At 46.8% G+C, this 25,144-nt stretch overlaps 1 protein-coding gene across 3 annotated transcripts in view; it reads left to right on the top strand.

The window, feature by feature from the left end:
* Nucleotides 1–25,144, top strand: part of STX8 (syntaxin 8) — a 255,952-nt gene that overhangs the window by 37,657 nt on the left and 193,151 nt on the right. For all 3 annotated transcript variants that reach the window (XM_043583107.1, XM_043583106.1, XM_043583108.1), the window contains one exon: nucleotides 15,205–15,329. In XM_043583107.1, coding sequence (XP_043439042.1) covers nucleotides 15,205–15,329 — 125 coding nt within the window. The remainder of the gene's footprint in view (nucleotides 1–15,204; nucleotides 15,330–25,144) is intronic.

Genomic DNA, 25,144 nt, shown 5'->3' with positions numbered 1-25,144 from the left:
ACGCAGAGACTACCTGTGAAAGAAACACACGGTAGGTGGGGCTTCCTTAAAATAAGAAATTCTGTTCATCATGGGGCGCCTGGGTGGCTCAGTCAGTTAAGCGTCCGACTTCGGCTCAGGTCACGATCTCACTGTCTGTCGGTTCGAGCCCCGCGTCGGGCTCTGTGCTGACAGCTCAGAGCCTGGAGCCTGTTTCAGATTCTGTGTCTCCCTCTCTCTCTGACCCTCCCCTGTTCATGCTCTGTCTCTCTCTGTCTCGAAAATAAATAAATGTTAAAAAAAAATTAAAAAAAAACAATTCTGTTCATCAGAAGATACCACAAAGCACGAAAGATAAGCCAGAGAATGAGAATCTGTATTTGCTGCGCATACATCCGACCCAGGAGCTGTATCCAGAGTACATAAAGAACGCCTATAATTTAAGAAAATGGCTGACAACCCATTAGAAAGAAAGAGGCAGAAGGCCTAGAATTTGGACTTCCCAGAAGAGGATAGCTGGTTGCTGGTGAGCATCTGAAAAGATGTGCCGCTTAAGTAGTCATCAGGAGATTGCGCAGCAAAACCACGATTGTCGTACCATCACATCCACCGGAATGGCGGAGGTTGAAATGGCAGGCGTGGCCGGTGTTACTGGACGTGGACTGGCTGGATTTCTCACATACTGCTGGCAAGACTATCAGTTCTGTAACCACTTTTCAAAAAATTTTTTTCATGTTTATTCATTTTTGACAGAGAGAGACAGAGCATGAGCGGGGGAGGGGCAGAGAGAGGGAGACACAGAATCCGAAACAGGCTCCAGGCTCTGAGCTGTCAGCACAGAGCCCGACGCAGGGCTCGAACTCACAAGACTGTGAGATCCTGACCTGAGCCGAAGTCGGACACTTAACCGACTGAGCCACCCAGGCGCCCCTCTGTAACCACGTTGGAAAACTGACCGTGTCTCCTAAAACTGAGCTGCACAGAAGCATGTATAAGACCGTTTCTAGCAGCATTATTCCGAATATTCCCACCTGGAAACAACCCTGTGAGCATCTACCCTGCAGCGGGTAAATACGTCACGGCGTCTTCATACGGCGATACAACAGGAAACGAGAACAAGTGATCTATGGCTACTCACTGCACGCCACGGAGGCTCTCACAAACACGTCGAGCAAAAGGAGTCTGACATAAGAGGACGTGCTGTCAGATGGTCAGATGGCGTTCCGGTAAAGGCAGAACTTACTCACGGTGTTACAGCTCACTAAACAAAGTGGGGCCCTTTGCGGGAAGCCGTGAGGGAGCAGGGGGCACGAGGGATCCTGGTGTTCTGCCAGTCCTGTTTCTTGCTAGGTAGTGACTACCGGGGTATTCACCTTGCAGACCATCTCTGAGCTGTGCAGCTACGACTTTTCTGTTTCTGTGTTCTACTTGGATTGAAGACTACGTGTAGGGGCGCCTGGGCGGCTCAGCCGGTGGAGTGTCCGACTCTTGGTATCAGCTCAGGTCACGATCTCACAGTTTGTGGGATTGAGCCCGTGCTCAGTGTGCGATTCTTTCTCTCCCTTCTGTCTCTCTCTTCACCCTCTCCCCCACTTGCACTCTCTCTAAAAAAAATAAAAGTATGTGTATAACTACATATATACACACCTACATTTGTATATAACGTGTATGCAGACAAGTGTGTATATACCTGTATAGATGTGTAATTGTGTATGTAAATGTACTTATTTATATAACATAATAAGTGTAAGAAGTGATACTATATACGCCTTTATAAATGTATGTGTATACCACTCATATTTATGTATGAGAACATATAAATGTACACACACACACACACACACACACACACACACACACACTGAGGACTCTGTCCTGAACAGACCACAAGACGGAGATGTAAGTCAGGAGAACTCGGGGGACACTTAACTCAGCCCTTCCCAGTTTCTAGGTTTTGAAAAGTTAGGATTTTTCTCCCTTGAAAGTGAGGGGGAGGGCCAGGGTTCTGGGCCGCCCACCTTTCACAAAAGGGACCCTGTCCCCCTTCCGTTCTCTCCCTCATCCTTCTTCCCTCCCCTTCCTCCGTGTAGCAGCCTCTGTGCCACTTGAAAACTTGCCCTCGGTGTCTGTGGACCCCTGCCCAGCCTGTCTGTTCCCTTTTTCTTTCTCCCCCCCTTCGTCTTTCTTCCTTGCCTTTAGATCTTTCTCTTCCATTTCTCTTCCCCACCCACCCACCCCCCCCCCCCCCCGGGGAAAAAATTAATGTTTGAATCTGGCATTTCTTCATTTTAGGTATTTTTTTTTTTCCTACCCTTAATTTTAAAAGCAGAAGGATGCTTTCGATACCGCTTTCTGTCAGTCGACACCAACATTGTACGTCTTCATTCCCCCGACGCCTCCCCTCCCGTGGCCCCCCTCCCCTGAGGAAATGACTCATCCTTAATTGGATTTGAAACAAATTATCAACACGGCACAGGCTCATTGTAAGAAGTCAAACCGCGCTGGGGTGTAGCGGAAAATTAATTCTCTCCTTCCTTTCCCTCCAGTGCCTCTGTCCTCCAGTAACTAGTGTGAACCAGCTCCATGGTTTTCCTCCAGACGTTTACCTGTATGTAGACAAATATTTAGAAATATATTTACGTACATACGTGTTTTCCTCCTTTTTTTTTTTTTTAATGAAGACAGAGTTGTAACTCTACATATTACTCTGTGATTTACCTTGTTCATTTAAATTTGGCAAGTCTTCCAAATCAATAGATCTAACAAATTCTTTGTTTTTATTTTTTAAGAGAGAGAGAGAGAGAGCAGAGTGAGCGCGGGTTGGGGAGGGGCAAAGGGAGAGGAAGAGAGAATCGTAAGCAGGCTCTGCGCTGAGTGTGGAGCCTGACGTGGGGCTCGATCTCTCGACCCCGGGTCACGACCTGGGCGGAAATCAAGAGTCAGACGCTCAACTGACTGAGCCACGCGGGCGCCCCTAACCCATTCTTTTGAATGGCCGCTACCTTGTGCCACAACAGACATGCGCAGTGACTCCCCCAACCACTTCCCCACTTGATGGTTCCTGGTTGCCTCGTACTTCGCCATGATAGGGAAGCACAGCAGCCAGTATCCATAGTGAACGTGGCTTTCGTTTCGGTAGGACGGAGGCCCCGAAGTGGGGCTGCTGGCCTGACGGATGGGAGTCCATGCTAGTTAGCATGCTGGGTCTGTTTCTGAAAGCCCCAGTGCCTCCCATGTCCCTCCCATGTTTCCCTAGAACTGGTTGGGTTTTATTGATCTGATGGGTGAAAAGTGGGATCTTGTTTTGAATTGCAGTCCTTGGGGCGCCTGGGGGGCTCAGTCGGTTAAGCATCCGACTTTGGCTCGGGTCATGGTCTCGCTGTTTGTGGGTTCAAGCCCCCCGTTGGGCTCTATGCTGACAGCTCAGAGCCTGGAGCCTGCCTCGGATTCTGTGTCTCCCTCTCTCTCTCTGCCTCCCTCTCCCTGCTCGTGTTCTGTCTCTCTCTCTCTCTTTCTGTCTCTGTCTCTCTCTCAAAAGTAAGTAAGCATAGGGGTGCCCGGGTGGCTCAGTCGGTTGAGCGTCCGACTTCAGCTCAGGTCATGATCTCGCAGTCCGTGGGTTCGAGCCCCGCGTCGGTCTCTGGGCTAATGGCTCGGAGCCTGGAGCCCCCTTCCAATTCTGTGTCTCCCTCTCTCTCTCTGCCCCTCCCCCGCTCATGCTCTGTCTCTTTCTGTCTCAAAAAATAAAAAATAAACGTTAAAAAAAAGTAAGCATTAAAAAAAAATTTTTTTTTAAATTTTTGAATTGCAGTCCTCAACCTCTGGTATATTGGTGACTTTTGGTGGAAACTTAAAAAGATTCCCTAGCCCTGCTTGTATTCATTTGAAATTATAACAGCTGTGTGGGAATTGAAAAAAGAGGAAATTCCAGTCTATGAAGAAGCTGGGGGTGGGGGCAGGGAGAAAGCAAGAGTCACCTACACATACTGTATCCTAACTTACTTCCATTGATTTTTCTTTTAAAAAGCTGATTAAATAGTTTCCAGCTTGGACTTTTTAGAAGCGCAAATGTGTAAGAAACTGAAGTATGTTCTCGTTTATTGAAAAGGGTTTTTGGCACCTGGGTGACTCTGTGGGTCGAGCGTCTGACTTTTTCTTGACTTTGGCTCGGGTCATGATCCCAGGGTCGTGAGATTAAGCCCCACATCGGGCTCTGCACTGAGCTCAGAGCCTGCTTAAGATTCTCTTTTTCTTTCTCTCTCCCTCTGTTCTTTTACCCTGCTTGTTTGCACTCTCTCTCTCTAAACATTAAAAAAAAATATATTAAAAAAAAGGGGTTTTCTATTTCTCCCTCCCTTCCCTGTTTCAAACACTTGGAGATATTATTTGAGCCTGAAGAGAATCTTCAGGGGTAAGAGAGGAGAAGCCAGTGCCAGTTTGCAGATGGGGAGACATCCTTAGAGAATCCGTCGTGCCCGAAGGGAATGAATGGGAGAGAAGGAGCTAGAACTCAGGTCTCCTTGTCCTCTGCTGTAGGTTTTGTCTCTTGGGCCTTTTCTCTCTTGATTTTGGTATGCTACCATGGCTGCCTTGTAGAGACCCCTCATTCGTTTGTTTCTCACTGGCCTTGGGTACTTTGTCCTTCTTCCGGACCCCTGTACGTAACACGCAGCGTTCCCTCCGTACGTTCAAGCCGTGTATTGCTAACTCTGCTTGTGGTAGGAACGAAGGGTTTGGTATTCCAAAACCTGGGTTTGAATTTTGACTCCCACTCGTGGTTTGTAAAAATGCAGACCACCCCAACTCCACAAAATATTGTGAGGTCCACATGAGGTAAATGCGGGTGAACGCGTATGTTTACGCCTTTGTTACGTGCCTTTGTGAACATTACTGACCACGTGCTGCCACTGCTCTCAGCGGAGGGGAATCCAAAAATGGCATGCCCTTTGGAGAGGCCTTTCTATCCTGCACGAAGCAATGAGAGAAACAGTACCATGGTAGTTGATAAGTAAGTGCTGAATCGTGTGCTGTGAGCCATAAATGGTGTAGGAGATAAGAACAGAGAGAGACCGGTGGGGGAGGTTGAGAAGAAGGTGGAAAAAAGGAGCCCTGAGACAGCAGTTGCAGAGTTCGTAGACTTCACGTATTTTCTCTCAGACTTGGGTCTTTTCTCAAGCCCTCCCCTCTTGGGCTGATAATTTCCGTATGAGCCTCCAGATTGGCGCCCAGCTGGTTGTAGAGATACCTACCTGAGGGTGCTTACGGATTTGTGGGCCCCGTCCCCAGAGAGAAAGTGAAAAGCAGCATTAAAAGCACGGGTGCCCATCTGGAGAATTTGAGCTTTTAGATGGGAACGAGATGAATCGCTCCAATTAAAAGCAAGATTATTGAGGTGGGGGTGATAACTATGCAGGTGGTTCTTGGCTTTTGTGCGTCTTGGGCATATACACATTTTCATTGCCACGCTTAGATGTTCTTTTAATGCCAGATTAGCATTTTTGCCCATCAGCGGACAAGTACAGATTTCCACTACTGTCGGTGGTCCTCCTGCCTGCTAAGAACTCCATGGTATTACGCCTGTGCTTTGCCGTGGAACAGCGTTCATTGACAGCATTAAGGGGCAACATAGTAGAGTTGAGACGAAGATGGGCATCAGTGTCTGTGCCAAATGCCTCAGTGCAAATCGTTAACCTCCGTGGGGCGCCCGTCGGGTTCGTCCTTGAAGGGTGCTTGGTCGTGAAGAACAAAGTGGGGGATGTAGGGCCCTTGTTATGGAAACAACAGTGTCGAGAGGGCTCAGTTCTCACAACAGAATCCACCCCCCTCCCCCCATAATACGTAAGCATATGTTGACTTCTGCTCATTCTGTTTGTAAACATGTGTTCACGAGTGCTTTGTGTGATCGCCGAAGGAGCTACTTCTAAATACATGGCGGTCATCGCATTACTGAACATTTTGTAGTTGAATTGTAAGCACTAACCAGCAGGTGGCTCTCGGTCACCAGACATTTGGCCAGGCAGCTAATTCGTCTCACTTGGAATTCTTCTGTTTTATGTGCCACCCTCCGTCCGCCCTCTTCTACTCCTCAGGAGCTCTGACAATCAAACACGGAGGGTAAAGGACTGTTCCCCTTTGGTTTTATTTTCTAGATTTGGGGTTGCTTAGATGACTCTTAGGAAGAGCACCCTAGGGTTTCTGAAATTTGGTTTGGAGGTCAGAATAATGACTTGTGATGACCTTTTCCACCCTGCATGTCTGTTCTTCTGCAGACTGTTTCATCAAGTTTTTAACTTGACGTTAAAACTTTTTATTGCTCAGTGTGCCCGCAGCGAGGAAGGAGAAAACGAGACTGGTTTAGGACTAGAAAAATCTTTGACTGCAGTAGATTTTAAAAATGCCATGGCAGGAACCTCCTAGGACGCTAGGTAAGAAGATACTTTCCTTGTTTGAGGTCTTATTTGTTCTGGACTCCCTACTCCAGAAAGACTGTTCGCTCAACTTCACAAAAACAATTGTTGTGTATTTGCAGAAGGCGCGGTGTGAGGCATTTGTTGTCCCCAGAGTATCCGCTCCATGAGGTCAGATATCTCTTTGTGTGTCTTGTTCCCTTCCGAGCCCCAAGATTAGAGCCCGACGCATAGAAAGTGCGCTCAGTGAGTGTTTGTAGGAAGGATGGACGGAGAGGGGCACGGGATACAGGAAAAGAACAGGACAGTCTCGGACCTAGAGAGACCGGCCATCTAGCAAATATGGCTGAGGAAGTAGACGTGGGTGCATAGCCGTAGATCCTGCAGGAGCAGTTTCACTTCGGGGTTGGTCTTAGGAACTATGTGGAAGTTTGAGAACATTCTGGAAGGAAATAAAAACTTTCCCTTTCCCTAGGCTGTGTCACTTCTCCAAGTCCCACTACTCCCCGCCCCCCCCAAACCCCGGCCCCACGTTTGAAAATCTTTGTCCCCTGTATCCAGTCTGTTCACCAACACTTGGGGGGGTTTCCTTTGACTCAGTGTGGGAATTGTCCTGCTCTTCCCGTTCCCTCTTGTCATTTCCCTCACCCAGACCCCCGCCACCTTCCGCCTAAATTACACCAGCCTCCTGGCCCACCTCCCTGGCTGCGGCCTCTCCTCAGCGTAATCCAGTCTGCATATTGTTGCCAGATTTTGCCTCCCAAGAATTTATGTCAAAGAATCTATTTCTGATTGAAATTTGAGCCCCCAGGCATCTTTATATGCACAGAGAGAAACTACCAAGAAAAGTTCCGAGAAAGGAATTACACTTTTCATCCCGTGGTAGCGTTTTCTCATCTTTTTAGACAAGCCTAATTGCAAAGACTTGCGGACTGTGTGTTTCACTGACACCCTAGAAATGGGGTCTCTGGGCCTACCTGCCAGCCTCTCTCTGCCCTCTGCATACACAGACACTGACACATACATGTATTTTTAGACAAAACCAACATTTTATATAGTCACTCTGATGTCTTTCTGAGATGCTAAGAAAAGCTAAGGAAGACTACTTCTTAGAATTCACTGCTTTTCAATTCTGTTTGGTCCATAAGAGTGCCCTCCCCTATGATTTTCCAGCAAGCTTCAACCCCTTCGACTTGTCAGCAGAAAAACGTGAGTTATCTGCACACCCCCCCCCCCATAGTATCATTTAATCCAAAGCATCATTTACTTTGGGGGATGGAAATGAAGTATTTTCATATCTTCAGAAGCAACTGTGAAACGTTTTGCTAAAATCTTTATAAGACAGATTCCCAACCTATTTATTAATGTGGTTTTTATCTCAGAAGTTCTAGATAAGTTCTATCTTGAAAGAATATGGGCAAAAATTAACCAATTTATTAAAAAAAAAAAAAATTCAGTTCTGTCCCAGACTCAGAGATGTCGTATTTAGCACTTGGTTTCATTAACTTTTCGGAGGAGAAACGCTCCCTCGGTGTAATTCCGAAAGCGGGGTTGAGCTGGAAGGTGTCTTCGTGAAAGAATTCTCTTTCAAGTGATATCCTCTCCATCTGCTTGAACAAAATCAAAATCAGTCTTTGCTCTGGAGTCTTGGAGGCCCACAGCAGTAGATGAAGTTTTGTTGTGGTTCTCTTTCCTTTTTTTAATCTCTCAAGATAGAGATGTTAAATGCTCCTCTCATTTTGTCTCTCTCTGGCCTAAAAAGCTCAGTGGTTTCCTAGTTCTGTTTCATAAACATGTACTGAATGCCTGTTCTCTGGTATATTCCAAAGCCCTGTGTTTTTTTTGTTTTGTTTTGGTTTGTTTTTTTTTTTTTGCTACTAGGGATATAAACATGACTGTCATGTGGCCTCTTTCCTCGCAGAGCTCATAATTTAGGAAGGGAGGCATATGAGTAAATAGCTAACTACAATCCTGCTTGATAAATGCCACGTTAGAGGTTTTGAACAAAGTGCCATGGGAGCTCCAGTGAGTGATTGATTCAAGGGAAGGGGGGGGATGGGGATCAGGAAAGACCAAACAGGAGAAGTGACATTTGAGTTGAGCCTTAGGGGATGAATAGAATTTTGCCAGATGGACAAAGCGGTGGGGGTGGGGACCCTCCAGACTCATACAAAAACATGAGAGTGTGGAAGTTTGTGCCTTTGTCTGAGCAGCGGTGAGCGGTCTGTAGGGCTGAAGGAAGAGTAAGGGTATGGAAGGGGGTGTTGGGAGATGACGTGGCACAGATCCCTGGGGCCATGTTGTCGAGCTGAAACGTCCTCCCTGGCTTCTAGGGAGCCGGGATCGTTTGAAACAGGGAAACGTCATGGCCAGATCTCTGGTTTAGAAAGAGAGATTCCAGCGGCAGAGCTCAAGGCGATTTGGATGCGGGTGACTGGGAACACGGGGACCAGTCACAAGCCTGAGGCCATGCTCCCAGGAGAGGTGATGAGGGTCAGAGGCAGGCAGTGCCCACGGAGGGGGGTGGGATGGGGGTGCGGACGCCTTGGTAATTGATGAGATGGGGGAGAGAAGGGGCAAAAAACAAACGGGGAAGGGGCTGCAGGACTTGGCATACGGGGCGGTGGGGTGGGGGCGGTGCTCACTAAATAGCGTGCCCAGGAGAACACGGGTTACGGGGTGAAGGTCATGGATTCAATTTTGGACATATGGGGTTCGCCGTGGAGGAGTCCCAAACAAAAAGGCGTAAATGCACGTAGAGCGCCTGCAGGAAAGTCGCAGAGGTGGAGGGGGGTCTGGAAGTCTTGAACACAGTGATTTTCAATCAGGGCGAGCGTGGAGCGGGCCTCAAAATCCCCTGGATTTTGATAACCTGGGGTCTCGGCTGGGAATGTGCTGTTCCTCCCAGATCCACCCCCGGCTTCTGACCTTGCCCTGCTAGGGAGCCGAGCGAGTCCCGCTCCCAGCCCCAGTTAAGAACGCAGCACCATGATGACCCCAGAGAACGCATCCTGTTTCTTTCATACCGGGGCGCGCCAGTGCGGGAGCACCTGTTACTTCCTGTTCTTACAGCCCACAGCCCCAGGGACAGACGTCATGGCCCGGAGAGAGACCACGCAGCAGGGGGAGAAGGACCAGACAGAGTGGCTGACGAGCACTAGTGTGTAAGGGAGGGGCAGGTAGAGGAAGAGGCACCTGCAGGTTACGGAGAGGCAGCTGCCAGTGGGAGAGAGTGGCCTGGAGGAGGCCAAGGGAGGGTCGCCGGTGACAAAGGAGGCCCAGCACGGGGCAGAGTGGCGGCGGGGCACGTTTGGGCAGCAGGGTCACGGGTGAGGAGAGTTTTGTAGGGCAGGAGCAGCAGTGGGACTGCAGTGGTGGTCGGGCCACCAAGTTCAGTTGGTTTTTTTTAAGGAAACTTGGCTGTGGACCGGTGGATTTCCAGGACGGGGACAGTTAGTGCAGCCCGAAAATGACAGGATCCTGCAGGAGTGGGGATGAAAGGAGTGAGGACAGAGGCAGATGCATCACGGCTGCCTGCCCTGGAAGGAGTTGTGCGAGACGCGGCCTTCCAGATTCCACCCTCTCCCCTCCCGCCCCCTGCACACGGGCGGCTCACATCCCATCGGCGTGTTCAGTCTCTCTTCCGGTGCCTTCCATCCCTCCCTCCCCGTATCGCGGGCCCTCACCCACTCTGCAAGGCCTTCTCGAGTCTCCCTACCCTCAGGAAGCCTTTTCCGCGACAGTGCAGAGGACAGTCCCGGGGCTCAGAGCACGAAGTGATGGGTCGCACCTTTAGCTCTGCCACGACGCGCCCTCCAGAAAGTCACTGGACGTCTCTTTTCCTTGGTCTTCCTGTCAGTAACACCTGCGCTGACCTATACCCAGGCTCGCGTATGACTGGAAGGGGACTGTGGATGTAAAACGCCTCTGAAATCGCAGAGGACAGCACCAGTGTGCAACGTTACCGTTTCCGGGCTATGCTTACTGATCTGCATTCAGGGATGGTTTTGGCTGAATAAGTTAGTTCCCTCGACTTCGTTTTTTAAGTCACGGCCCGTTAGGCCAGAACACTGAGGACAGTGTGACAAGCAAGCTCGTCCCTCCCCGGGGGAGCTTATAGTCCAGTGTGGGAGGGCAGAAAATAACCCACTGTATCGTATCTGATAGATAGGTGTCTAAGTGCTGTAGAGAAAAATCAGGCAAAATGACTAGGTGGGCTAAGGACTTACAGGGAAGGGTCAGGGTTACTATTTTAGATGCAGTCGTCAGGGGAGACTCTCTGAGGAGGTAGCACTTCAGCAGAGTCAAATGAAGTGAGGGGCCAAGGCCACGTCTCGGTCTGGAGGACAGCAGGTGCCGAGGGCCCGAGAAGGGAATGTGTTCGTTGTGTTCTGGAAGCAGCAAGGAGGCTAGTGTGGCTTGTAGCTTGTAGTGAAGACACTGCATTTTATGTGGAGGATGGTGGAGGGTGGGAACAGAAGCAGGAGACAGGGAGGGATACGGGGCAGAAGCAGTGACCAGACTTTAGACATGTTTTATTTATTTATTTAAAAATGGTTTTTTTTATATTTATTTTTGAGAGAGAGAGAGCAGAGAAGGGGCAGAGAGAGAGAGAGAGGGAGACACAGAATCGGAAGCCGGCTCCAGGCTCCGAGCTGTCAGCACAGAGCCCGACGCGGGGCTCAAGCTCAAGGACCGCGAGATCATGACCTGAGCCGAAGTCGGACTGAGCCACCCCAGGCGCCCCTTAGATACATTTTAAAGGATTCGCTAATGCAGTAGATGCCGTAGGGTGCGAAAGAAAAGAGTCAAAGTGGATGCCGAGGTTTTGGGCCTGAGCCAATGGGTCAGGAGTGGTCTTGAACTGAAATGGGGAAAATCGGTGGCGGGCGGGGCGGGGGAAGGAGAATGGGTGTGTGTGGGAAAGTGTTGTCTTCTTCTGGTTAACAGTGCCTTCGTGTGTGGTTTGTTTCTTTTTTTCAATCTGATTTTAAGTGCTTTGAAGGCAAGAATCCTGTCGGAAACTCTTTCATGTTTTCCTTCTGGCCCAGGAGAGTACTGAGTAAAAGTAGGCATTGTTCCAAACGTCAAGTTGAACGTAAAATCTCACGAAAAGGAGGTCAGGTCTTCCACGTACAGTGACACCTGTGATCTTACCTGCTCTTGTTGGTAAAGGCTGAGTTTCCCGTTGGACTTGGGGTATCAACACAGTATAAACGCCAAGGGGAGAGACAAAGTTCAGACTTGAACTTCCAACTGAAACTTACCAAACTTCCAGAACTTTGGAATCAGATAACCCGGGAAGGAGGGCATCAGGGAAGAATTTTTACTTCGGCGCACCTTGGCCAATGGCGCTGCCGTTGACGGTTGCTTTTGTCGAACTGTGTGAGATCGAGGCCAACACCGGTCTTCCAGTGCTCAGCGCTTCATAGGTCAGCATTTGGCCCCGGGAGATCTTTCCTGTACGTGTGCTGGCTGATCTGAGTTCGATATTAATGTTGAATTGGGCCCATGTCATGCTGTATTCTCTAATACATGCCAAGATATATTATATAAATATAATTAGAGGCTATAGCTCTAATTCGTTGTTTTTGAGATTGCTACGTCAGTTTGATGACATCTCTTTTATTTTCTCCTTTAGTAATCTTTTTAATCTTTAAAAAATGTTTATTATTTTAAAAATTTGTTTAAATGTTTATTTTTGAGAGAGAGAGAGAGCGAGCACGAGCAGAGGAGGGGCAGAGAGAGAGGGAGACAGAGGATATGAAGCAGGCTCCAGGCTCTGAGCTGTCAGCACAGAGCCCAACTTGGGGCTCGAACTTACAGAGCTGTGAGATCATGACCTGAGCCAAAGTCGGGCACTCAAGCGACTGAGCCACCCAGGTGCCCCTCTCCTTTGATAATTTGTAAAAATGTGCTCTCGGTGTGGCACGGGCCACCAGTGGGACATTCCAGCTTTAACTTCGGAGGAGCCATGTTCTCCTATCAAGGCAGGTGCAGTGTACTGATCTGAGTGAGTGGATGCTTGTAGCTGGTGATAGATGCACTGCGAGGTCACTGTGTGTGTGTCTGGCCCGTTGTCCTGGTCGTCAGTACTTGCTTTTCCCCAGGGATCCGCACACGACATCCCGCATGAATCCTGTTGTGATCCAGAGCTGGTGCTGGTGCACGAATCGGGGAGTGTGCTTTGTAAACTCACTCTTCTTTCCTTCTCCATCGCTTTCGTTACGCCATCTCCAGTTAGGCGAGATGAGTGATTACTCCAGGGAATAAATCCAGAATCTTGACGTCTTAGATACTTGGGGCCAACCAGGTAAACAAAGTAAGGCTTTAAGGGGACACACCTGCTCTTTGAGAAGGTGGAAGCAAGTTGTCCTTGGGCTCGGCATGTTTGTGCCCTTGAGCAGAGAGGCCAGCTCTGTGTCTAAGATCTTAGTCCAAGGCCAGTGGTGGGGGAGTGGGGGAGACAGTGTCTGGATGGCTCAGTTGGTTAAGCATTCAACTTCGGCTCAGGTCATGATTTCACGACTTTGGCTCAGGTCGTGATCTCACGGTTCGTGGGTTCAAGCCCCGTGTTGGGCTCTATGCTGGACAGCTTGGAGTCTGAAGCCTGTTTCTGATTCTGCGTCTCCTTCTTTCTCTTTGACCCTCGTCCACTCTCCACACCCCCCCTCAAAACAATAAATATACATTAAAAAAAAAAAAAGAAAAAAAATCTCTTCTTGGGTGCCCAGGTGGCACAGTTGGTTAAGTGTCCAACTCTTGATCTCGGCTCAGGTCATGATCTCATGGTCTGTGAGTTCGAGCCTTGCATCGGGCTCTGTGCTGACAGCTCAGAGCCTGGAGCCTCCTTCAGATTCTATGTCTTCCTCTCTCTCTCTGCCCCTCCCCCACTCACCTCTGTCTCCAATATAAGTAAACATTTAAAAAAAGATTAAAACTTAGTGCAAGGAATCAAAACTTTTCTTCCAGTTTTGCCTCGGTTTGTTTCCCATAACATACCATCATCTTCTCTAGGTTTCAGAGTGCTCAACTAAAACTGAAGGGGAGGTAGGCTTTTGGGGGTCCACTCATTTGTTCAGAAATCATCCTTCCGTGTGCCCTGTGTATGCAGCTCATTAAGTGGTAACATGACACTTGTTACCACATGTTGAGTGACTGTTATCTTCCAAGAACAGCGTTATACACTTTCCGCACATTTCACACTTGGTCTCCCCCCAACCCCCCCCCCCCACCAGAATGGAAGCTGCACCCATAACAAGAATTTCTGCTTTGTAAGAGCAGAGATTTTGGTCTGTTTTTCCTATATTCTATTTTTCCTTCATTCCCATGAGCAAGAACAATGCCTATGCCATAGTTGAGTACAGAATAAGTGTTTGGTAAGTGGATTTTTAAAAATTGTTTTAATGTTTATTTATTTTTGAGAGGAGAGACAGAGAAAGAGCACAAGCAGGGGAGAGGCAGAGAGAGAGAGAAGGAGACACAGAATCGGAAGCAGGCTCTGAGTTCCGAGCTGTCAGCACAGAGCCCGACGCGGGCCTTGAACCCACGAACTGTGAGATCACGAGCTGAGCCGAAATCGGATGCTTAACCAACTGAGCCACCCAGGCGCCCCAAACGGATTGTTTTATATACTCCCCAGCAGGCCTCTGAGGTGGAAATTGCTGTCTGTATCTGCTGGTAGGTGGTGAAGCCGAGATCTGATTATCTGGTACTCGCTCTGTGCTGGAGAGCAGCCTGCTGTCTGGTCAAGGGTGCGACTTCCGGTTCCTGCCTTGTACCTAGTAGGCAGGAGGCTTACCCACCTCAAAGGTTATGGGGTAGCAGTGATTTCCAGACAAGAGGAGAAACGTGAGAAGTGACGGAGAAGCCAGTGGCCGCACGCACGTCGTCCGGGGTTACAATCGCACGTGGCAGGTCCTCGTTGCCCGTTAACCACCATCGCGACTGCTAGTTCGGTTCTATCACCATCGTCGTGACCATCAGTTTTCATAAATCCCAGGAACCCAACTCGCAGATGAATGACTGTTCACGTCTGGGTTGAAATGGTCACAGGTGGTTCCACGAACAGCACCGTCCTCGTGGCTTGGACAGAATGTGGGGACAGGGAAGGTGAGCCTTGGGATGAAAATCCTACAAACATGGGGACCGAGGCTGAGAATGTGGGTTCCCTGTTCCCGGATGGCAGGGTGACCGATATGTCTGGTTTGGCAGGGGTGCATGGGCTTTCTAGGGCGAGTAAAGATTAAGATCGATAATTCAGGATTTGTTCTGTTGTGAGTGCTATCATACGTTCGTAAGCTTGGATTTGAAACCCTCTGTGTGTTTCTATCTGTGAGCAACCACACACCCTTGAATAAGAATCCTGTGGCCCTGTTTTAATGCCATCATCTGTGGTGGTGGCAACATTTGCACCTTCTTGAGAAATAGCATCTGTGCCTTTGGTGTCGCGTAGCCTGGGAGACAAACTTTGTCCTAATCAAAAGGCCACTTCTATGTGGCCTTGTGTTTTGGAAATTTAAGACCCTCGTTTACGATTATTGACTCAAACGTGTGTTGGAAGATTGGTAAGGGTATTATGTGCTGCTTTGGTCTCCTTAACGGGCTCTAATTCTCCGGGGGACCAGGCCTGTGCCTTAATTCATCCTCAGACTTCGTCCAGCAGTGAACACAGTTGCTGGCATTGAACTAAGGACGCAGTAAATTGTGGTCGAATTGCATTTTCAAAGCATGTGAGGCTCACGTCTGCGCTCGTGGGAGTAATCTGCAGCAAAGCTGTGTTTTTTGAGTTACGTAACGCATTTGATCTTGTTCCTAGGTCCAGCCTGATGACTGGAGGGGCTAAGCGAGGGGTACCCAGCCCTTGGCTCTTCGAGGAGCCAGAGGAGACCAGAGGCCTGGGTTTTGATGAAATCCGGCAACAGCAGCAGAAAATTATTCAAGGTACTGGACACCCCAAGAGCGTGGGCTCGGAAACCTGGTCAGAGTTTTACCCCTGCCTTGAATGTTCCTTACAGCCATTGACGATCACAGGGGAATCAATGCTGGTCTTTTAAAGCTCTTGGCAATTTTGTGCCTCAGGACACCCAAGGAACAGACAGATGGCGTCATCCATCAAGGTAGCCCAGGGAAATAATGATTCTCCACTGGGAGAGAGTGTGCACGGAGCTCTGAATCTGATAAAACCGGGTGAATCAGAGACATGTGCCCACCTCCCTTTACTCTGTGATGGGACTCGTTCTCCAAACACAACACTCCCATCTTCTTTTTTGCTTTGCTTTTCTTTTTTTTCTTTTCTTTTCTCTTCCTGTCTTCTCTTTTCTTCCTTCCTTCCTTCCTTCCTTTCTTTCTTCCTTTCTTTCTCTCTTTCTTTCTTTCTTTCTTTCTTTCTTTTCTTTCTTTCTTTCTTTTCCTTCCTTCCTTCTTTCTTCCTTCCTTCCTTCCTTCCTTCCTTCCTTCCTTCCTTCCTTCCTTCCTTCCTTCCTTCAATTTGAGACAGAGAGAGAGAGAATCTCAGGTGCAGAGCCTATGCAGGACTGGACCCCATGATCCTGGGATCATGACTTGAGCTGAAGTCAAGAGTCAGATGCTCAACCGACCGAGCCGCCCAGGCGCCCTTCCCATCTTTTTCTTACACAGAATGAGTCCATCTGGCTTTGTCTTCAAGTTCATCTCGCCCAGTGGCTTTTAAGCCTCATTATTTTTTTACGTTCTTCTATTTTTTTTTTTTTTAAATTTCAGAAGTAATGCATGATCGTTGTAGAAATTTCAAACAAGCCTGGGATGTGTAAAATGGAAAGCTTTCTTTATTGCTTCTCCAGTCTCAAAACTGTAAACAGATGAGCATGTATTTCCTCAGACTTACTTGGTATAAGCACACACATATTTTTACGTAAGTGAGATCATGATGGGGTAATGCCATAGCTCTTACTCTCTTATTTAATGTGTGCAGTAGACCTTTTCCATGTTCCTGTTTTTGTACATGGTTCTTCTGTATTCAGATATGCTATTCTTTCTAATTCCTTTTAAGAACAGTTTTATCGAGGTATACGTGACCTGTCCCAGATAGCACCTATTGAAAATGTATGATTCAGCAAATTTTGACACACATATGACACTGTGCACGTCCTGCACATCTTTTATCACATTTCTCCGCAAGTATTTCATGTTTTCTATTCTCTTATTAATGGTATTTTAACATTTCTATTTCTGATTGTTGCTAGTGTATAAAAGTACAACCGATTACCTACATCGATCTTGGATCAGTCAACTTTGCCCAACTCACTACTTTGTTAAAAAACTCTCTCGTAGAGCGTGTGGGATTTTCTATACTAATGGTCATGTCTGAATCAAGAAATTTGACTTCTTTCTTTCCAAAGACTTTGTTTTTTTTTCGAGCAGTTTCAGGGACATAACAGAAATGAGATGAAGGTACAGAGAGTTTCCATGTAACCCCTGCCCCCAGCCATGCAGTCTTCCCCCACATCAGCACCCCCCCCCCCCCCGCCCCGCTAGAGTGGTGCGTTTGTTACAATTAAGCTACATTGACACACCGTCGTCGCCCAAAGTTCATGGTTTATCTTAGGGTTCACGCTCGGTTTTTTTGCATTTGGTGGGTTGGGACAAGGCTATGGTGACATGTATTCATCATTAGAATATTTATAGAGTATTTACACTTCCCTAAAAATCCTCTGTGCTGTACTTACTGATCCCCCCCCTCCCTCCTCAACCCTTAGCAACCTCCAATCTTTTTACTCTCTCCATATTTTGCCTTTTCCAGAATATCATATATTTGGAATCTTACAGTATGTAGACTTTTCGGACTGTCTCCTTCATTTAGTAATATGCATTTAAGTTTCCTCTATGCCTTTTCATGGCTTGATAGCTATTTCTTCTTAGTGCTAAATAATATTCCACCGCTAATGGACTCTAATGGATACACAGCGTTGAAATACAGGTGGGCAATGTTAAGCAGAGAGAAAGAACCAAAAAGAAATCGTAGAGATCAAAAACACTGTAACAGAAATGAAGAAATGCCTTTGATGGGTTTTTAGTAGACTGGCCATGGCCAAGGAAGGAATCTCTGAGCTTGAGAATATCTCAACAGAAACCCTCCTAAAGTGAAAAGCAAAGAGAACAAACACTGAAAAAAGAAAAAGATGAAAATATCCAAGGACTATGGGAGGACTATAAAAGCTATAACACAGTTTTGATGGGAATACCAGAAGGAGAAGAAAGTGAAAAGGGAGCAGAAAAATATTTGAAACATCACTGAGAATTTTTCCAAAATTAAGGTCAGGCCCCAAACGACAGATCTAGGAAGCTCAGAGAGTGCCAACTAGGACAAATACCAAAAAAACCTACCCATAGTCAGTCCCTTTCCAAACTACAGAAAGTCAGAGATAAAGGAAAAATTCTAAAAACAGGAGAAAAAATACCTCACCCATAGAGGAACAAAGGTAAAAATTACATCTGCCTCATCTACAGAGACAATGCAGGCACAAAGAGAGTGGGGTGAAATATTTATTTTATTTTATTTTACATTTATTTTTGAGAGACAAAGAGAGCCAGAGCACAAATCGGGGAGGAGCAGAGAGAGAGAAGGAGACACAGAATCCAAAGCAGGTTCCAGGCTCTGAGACATCAGCACAGAGCCCGACGTGGGGCTCAAACTCACGAGCTGTGAGATCATGACCTAAGCCGAAGTCGGATGCTCAACCAACTGAGCCACCCAGGTGCCCCATGGGGTGAAGTATTTAAAGTGTTGCGAGAAAAAACCCACAACCTAGAATTTTGTACCTTGTGAAATTATCCTTCAAAACTGAAGGAGAAATCAAACAAAAGTGGAGGGGATTTGTTGCCAGTAGACCTGCCTTACAAGAAATGATTTTAAGTTTCTTTAAAGAGAAGGAAAATGATACAGATCTGAAACTTGGGTCTACATAATGAAAAGAAGAACACTGAAGAAGGAATAAGTGAATTCTTTAAAAAAAAAAAATCATTGCCATACCCACGGGCCATGTAGGTTTTCTCCTATGTAACCTTGGAGTTTTTTAGTTTTGTGTTTTACATTTAAATCTGTGATCCATTCTAATTTGTGTTGAAAAGTGTAAGGTCTGTGTATAGATTCACTTTTCTTTTGCGTGTGAATGTCCAGTTATTCCAGCACTGTTTGCTGAAAAGACTATCCTCGTGCCATTGTATTACCTTTACTGCTTTGTCAAAGGTCATTGACTATGTGGGTCCATTTCTGGGCTGTGTGTGCTGTTCCATTGATCTATTTGTGTATTCTTTCACCCAGACCACAGTATCTTGATTATTATGGCTTTAGAGTAAATCTCGTGGTCAGGTAGTGTCAGTTTTCTTGTTTTGTTCTTCTTCTTCTCCTTTTGAGTCTTTTGCCTTACCATATGCGTTTTAGAGTCAGTTTGTCAATACCCACAAAATAGCCTGCTGGGATTTTGATTGAAATTGCATTGGACCTATAATGTTGAGGGAAACTGACATCTTGACAACATTGAGTCTTTCTGTCCACATCCATGGAATGTGTCTCCTTTGGTTCTTTTTTGATTCCATTCATCAGTTTTGTAGCTTTCCTCATACAGATCTTGTCCATATTTGGTTAGATTGTACCTAAGTACTTCATTTTGAGGGATGCTAACGTAAATGGTATTGTGTTTTTAATTTCAAATCCCACCTCTTTGTTGCTGGTTTATAGTAAAGTAAATGGCTTTTGTATATTAACCTTGTATCCTGCAACCTTGCCATAGTTGCTTATTAGTTCCAAGAGATTTTTTTTCAGTTCTTTTGGATCTTCTGCATGCATGATCATACCATCTGCAAACAAAGTTTTATTTCTTTCTTTCCAACCTGTACATATTTTCTTTTTTTTTTATTAAAAAAAAATTTTTTTTTTCAACATTTATTTATTTTTGGGACAGAGAGAGACAGAGCATGAACGGGGCAGGGGCAGAGAGAGAGGGAGACACAGAATCGGAAACAGGCTCCAGGCTCTGAGCCATCAGCCCAGAGCCTGACGCGGGGCTCGAACTCACGAACCGCAAGATCGTGACCTGGCCGAAGTCGGACGCTTAACCGACTGCGCCACCCAGGCGCCCCAACCTGTACATATTTTCATGTGTTGTCTTGTGTCATCTGATGCATTAGCTAGAACTTATAGCATAGTGTTGAAAAGGAGTGGTTGCCGGGGGAGGGGAGGGTGTGGACATCCTTGCCTTGTACCTGATATTAGTGGGAAAGCTTCAGGTTTCACACCATCAAGTGTGATGTTAGCTCTGGGGATTTTGGAGGTATTCTATATCAAGTTGAGGAAATTCTCCTCTGTTCCTGGTTTACTGAGAGTTTTTTATCATTAGTGAATGTTGGATTTTGTGAAGTACTGTTTCTGCATCTAGTGATATGATCATGTGATTTTTCTTTTTTAGCCTGTGGATATAATGGATTACATTAATTGATTTTTAAATTTTTTTAATGTTTATTTATTTTTTTTGAGAGAGAGAGAGGTGAGGGGTTGGGGCAGAGAAAGACGGAGACACAGAATCCGAAGCAGCTCTAGGCTCTGAGCTGTCAGCACAGAGCCTGCCGGGGGGCTCGAACTCATAAACCATGAGATCATGGCCTAAGCTGAAGTCGGATACTCAACTGACTTAGCCACCCAGGCACCCCACATGAATTGATTTTTAAATGTTGAACCAGGCATGCATACCTAGGATAAATCTCACTGATTGTGGTGTATTATACATTCTTGGATTTGATTTGCTAAGATTTTTTTGAGGATTTTTATATCTGTGCACATGAGTGATACTGGTCTGTGTTTTTCTTTTCTTGTAATGTCTTTGTCTAGGACAAATGGTGGCCTCAGAAAATGAGTTAGGAAGTATTCTCTCTGCTTCTGTCCCCTGAAAGAGATTGTAGAGAATTGGTATAATTTCTTCCTTAAATGTTTAGTAGAATTCACCAGTGAACCCAGGTGTGAAACCTGTTTTCTGTTTGGGGAGGTTATTGTTAATTCCGTTTCTTTAATAGATACAGGCCCATTCAGATCATCTGTTCCTTCTTGTGTGAATTTTGTCAGCTGTGTCTGGCAAGGAATTGGGCCATTTTGTCCAGGTTATCCAGTTTGTGGCATAGAGTTGTTCATAATATTCCTTTATTATCCTTTTAATGTGCGTGAGATCTGTAGTGATGTCTGCTTTTTTTCATTTCTGATATTAGTCATTTGTGTTCTCTTTTAGTTACAGGCCTATTGATTTTATGGATCTTCCAGCAAAAACCAGCTTTGGTTTCAATGGTTTTTCTGTTACTTCCTATTGAAATTTCATTGATTTCCTTTATTGTTTCTTTTCTTCTGCCTACTTAGGATTTAATTTGTTCTTCTTTTTCTAGTTTTCTGAGGTGTGGAAACTTAGACTGTTGATCTTAGATAGATATATATATCTTTTTTCTAACATATGCATTCAGTGCTATAAATTTCACTCTATGCACTGCTTTTGACATATCCCTTTAATATGTAAGTTGTGTTTTCATTTTTATTTAGTTCAAAATATGCTTAAAGTTCCCTTGAGATTTCTTTTTGATCGTGTGTTATTTAGAAGCATTTATTTAATCTCCATGTATTTTGGGGTTTTTCCAGTAATCTTTCTTAAAAAAATTTTTTTTTAATGTTTATTTATTTTTGAAAGAGGAAGAGACAGAGCGTAAGCAGGGGATGGGCGGAGAGAGAGGGAGACACAGATCTGAAGCAGGCTCCAGGCTCTGAGCTGTCAGCACAGAGCCTAGCCCAGGGCTTGAACTCATGAACCTGAGATCATGACTTGAGCCAAAGTTAGATGCTTAATGGACTAAGCCACCCAGGCACCCCCTTTTCTTTTAATTTTTGTGGTTTTACTTTTTCATTTCAGTCTGGACGCCTTTTATTTCTTTTTCTTGTCTCATTGCACTTGCTACAGCCCCTGGTACAATGTCAACTAGAAATGGTGACAACAGATTTCCTTTGGCTTGTTTCTTTTTTTTCAACGTTTATTTATTTTTTTGGGGACAGAGAGAGACAGAGCATGAACGGGGGAGGGGCAGAGAGAGAGGGAGACACAGAATCGGAAACAGGCTCCAGGCTCCGAGCCATCAGCCCAGAGCCCGACGCGGGGCTCGAACTCACGGACCGCGAGATCATGACCTGGCTGAAGTCGGACACTTAACCGACTGTGCCACCCAGGCGCCCCTCCTTTGGCTTGTTTCTAATCTTAGGGGGGAAACATTTGTTTGGAAGCTAGGTGTGAATTTTTCTGTATTTGGTACTAAGTATTTTTGTATTTCTAGGAATATTCTTGAGGTTTTTTGTTTATTTTGTTTTTTTCCCAGGATGCAGTTCAGTTATTTGGGTATTGTTTTGTAAGGTGGACCAGGACAGAGTTTATTTTAGAGGAGGGGTCAGCAAACCATGACGTGTGAACCACATCTCACCCACCATCTGATTTTGTGTGCTCTGCAAGCTAAAAATGGTTTTTCCACTGTCCATAGTCAAAAGAAGACGATTTCATGACTCGCCAAAATCATATAAAATTCAAAGGTCATGCCGTGTCCATAAATAAAGTTTTATAGGAGCACAACCATGTTCATTTATTTATGTATCATCTATGGATGCTTTCCTGCTACAGGGGCAGAGTTGAATAGCTGCACTGGAGACCATATAAACCACAGAGCCCCAAATGTTGACTCTCTGGCCCTTTATAGAAGATGTTTGCGGACTCCAGTGTAGAGGCGGTCTAGCCCACCACGGAGCTGAAAGCACTCTGAGTCCCCCGATGCCCCGTAAATCATGAGGCCACCTGGTCGGTGGGAATAGGGACTGTGTTCCAACCCAGCGTGAGCTCAGAGGATCATCCCCTCTCACCCTTTTCAGGCGGTTCTTTCCCCAGCCTTGGATAGTCTCCTCACGCGCATGTCCTGGTTACTGCTCAGCTGAAGCCTTGAGGTGGACCCCGCGCAAACCTCCGGAGATTCTGTTTGCGCTGCTCTGTCCCCTCTGTGCTGTGCCCCGCGCGCTCTTACCACCTTGGCCTTGTTGGATGCTTCTCCGTGGAGAGATGCCGCCGGGTTCCCTCCGGATGCCCTCCTCCCCACGCCGGGCGATGTCTGGGGCAGTCCTAGACCTCCTCTCATTTGCTTCGTCCCTCAGGGATCACTGTCCTTCATTCCCTGATGGCCGTGTCTCTCCTGAAACTGTTGTTTTGTGTATTTTGCCTGTGGTTTGGTGTTTGTTTGTTTTTTTTGTTTGTTTTCTTTTTTTTCCCCCCAAGTTGTTTCAGGCCAGAAGTAAATCAGGTCCCTGTCAGCCCCTCTTGGCCAGAAGCAGAAGTCTCCTTCCGTCTTGAACTCCCTTTCCACAGTGAGTTTATCTAGCAAAAGGAACTCTGAGCCTCCCCGATGCCTTTAATTCCCTGTACTTCACCCACTATCATGTTTGGAAGCAAAATGAACGGTGCAGGGCGGTGTGGCCTTGCGCGCAGCAGGGCCATTCATTCGTAGTGCTTTATCCTTCGGGATTGACGGTCCCTGAAAGGGGTGTCTTGCAAGCAAACAGGAATGGGTTTTCCGTCATTGTTGCTTCTTTGTTGAGGAAAGCTGCTTCCAGCCAGGAGAAGTGTCCCCTGTCACTGGGAAGGTGCCACGTGCAGAGATGGTGGGAGGTCGGGTGGGAGAGGATGCTACCTGCAGGTTTTTGTGTTGGTCCCCGAAGCGGAGAACACCCTTACTGAGATGCCCGCCCTTTGAAAGCCCGCTGGCCTTTGGGATATGTTGGAGGGGTAGGGACGGGCCGGGCAGAAAGAGTCGAGGAGACATCTCCTACCCTTACCTTGGGGTTTGGGAAATGCTGTCTTCCTCTTTGCTTTCCTAGCAAGCGGTTTTACAAGGAGAAGCACAAAGACTGAAAGCGATCTTTACATAAAACCCTGCTTCGCCTTTTCTCTGCCCGAAGAATCTTGGGGATGCGCTGAGGTTGCCATGGTTTTGCTTCCTTGCCAGGTCCTGCACCAGATAGAAATAAGGGACCATGAAGGGTCATTTCTAACTTCCTTCCGCCCACGGAATCCGTTAGCCTTTCTGTACTTTTGTCGACCCTTAGAAACACTTTGAAACGCATCCCACAATAACAGTTTATCGGTAGAACTGAGACTCAAGCAATGAATGCTTTCCTTTCCTAACCTAGATCCGAGGCCTCATTACAACCGGTTAGCCAGGCTTGGCTTCTGTGCTGCATAAGCAGTAATTTAAGGCACAAATAGACGTTAGGCAGAAGATGGGTGAGGGGCTGACAATAACCAAATCACCTCGAAAACCCGTGAGATGAAACAAAGGAAGGCGACCTCTCGGCTAGCTGAGACCCTTGTCTCTGAGTCACATGGCAGACCTTGAGGAGGTATGAAGGCTCATTCTACTTTACTCAGGGGCTCTCGTTGTGCAGGTTTCTTAATCCCGTCTCTTCTTACCTTTGTTCTGTAGATGTTCTTTCTAGATTCTAGCAGGAGAGTTGTGCACTCCTTCTGGACGTCTGTGTTCTTAGGTCTCTTGGTATCGTCATGTGAAATAGCAGTGGGGAACGTGGCTAGCCGGACTGGCAAGCCTTGGTAGCTGATCTTTGAACCCTTGCAACCACAGCTTCAACAAAACTAAAAATATCTACTCTTTGGGGCGCCTTGGTGGCTCAGTCGGTTGAGCGTCTGACTCTTGACCTAGGCCCGGGTCATGATCTCACGGTTCCTGAGTTCCAGCCCTGCGTCGGGCTCTGCGCTGACAGTGCGGAGCCTGCTTGGGATTCTCCCTCTCTCTCTCTCTCTCTCTCTCTCTCTCTCTCTGCCGCTACCCTACTTGCTCTCTCTCTCAAAATAAATAAATAGCGGCCCCCAGGTGGCTCAGTCGGTTGAGCGTCCAACTTCGGCTCAGGTCACGATCTCACAGTTCGTGGGTTCAAGCCCCACGTCAGGCTCTGTGCCTGACAGCTGGGAGCCTGGAGCCTGCTTCGGATTCTGTGTCTCCCCTCTTCTCTGCCCCTCCCCTGCTCACATGCTCTCTCTCTCTTTCAAAAATAAACATTAAAAATAAATAAATAAGTAAATAAACAAACAAACAAACATCTACTCTTAGGACTTGCTCTGGGAGTTTTCCCAATGTAGTAATTAACTTTCTGCAGCGTATCCACTATCCCCGTCTGTCCCTTACTTCCCCTTATCCAGGGACAGTACCTCCTTGCATCAAATGTGGGAATCCCCAGTGCCTCTCTCTGGGCCCTGGACAACCCAACATCAGCTACCTTTCCTACTACCTAAACTCAAGAGGACTACCTCGTATTGCCCGCAAGCCTTTACGCATGTCCAGTAGAGACTAGCGCCTCCTTGTGCAAGCCTAGTGGGCCCTCTGTGTCGTTCCTTGCTTTAAGCATATTTATTAAGTGTGCTCTGTGCCACCAGTTGGGCTCAGAACTGGGGCAAAAGTACAGGATAAAGAAGACATAGCCCCAGCCCTTGGGCCCTTGTCACGCGCTCAGGCGGGGGGCCTGAGATTGCAGCTCCTAGGAACATCCCTCTGTTTTATTTACTTGTTAAAGTATCGGTAACTTTTTGCCGTGGACGATTGCAAAACTATGTAAGTAGAGAGAGTAAGACAGTGATTCCATTCTGCCCATCAATTGCTTCAGTAGTTAACGCATAACCAATCTCGTTTCATCTGTATGTCTACCCTCC

Source organism: Prionailurus bengalensis, chromosome E1, assembly GCF_016509475.1.
Source record: "Prionailurus bengalensis isolate Pbe53 chromosome E1, Fcat_Pben_1.1_paternal_pri, whole genome shotgun sequence".
Lineage (NCBI taxonomy): Eukaryota > Metazoa > Chordata > Mammalia > Carnivora > Felidae > Prionailurus > Prionailurus bengalensis.
Note: the sequence above shows the minus strand (reverse complement) of the source record. Positions and strands in the feature narration are given on the sequence as shown.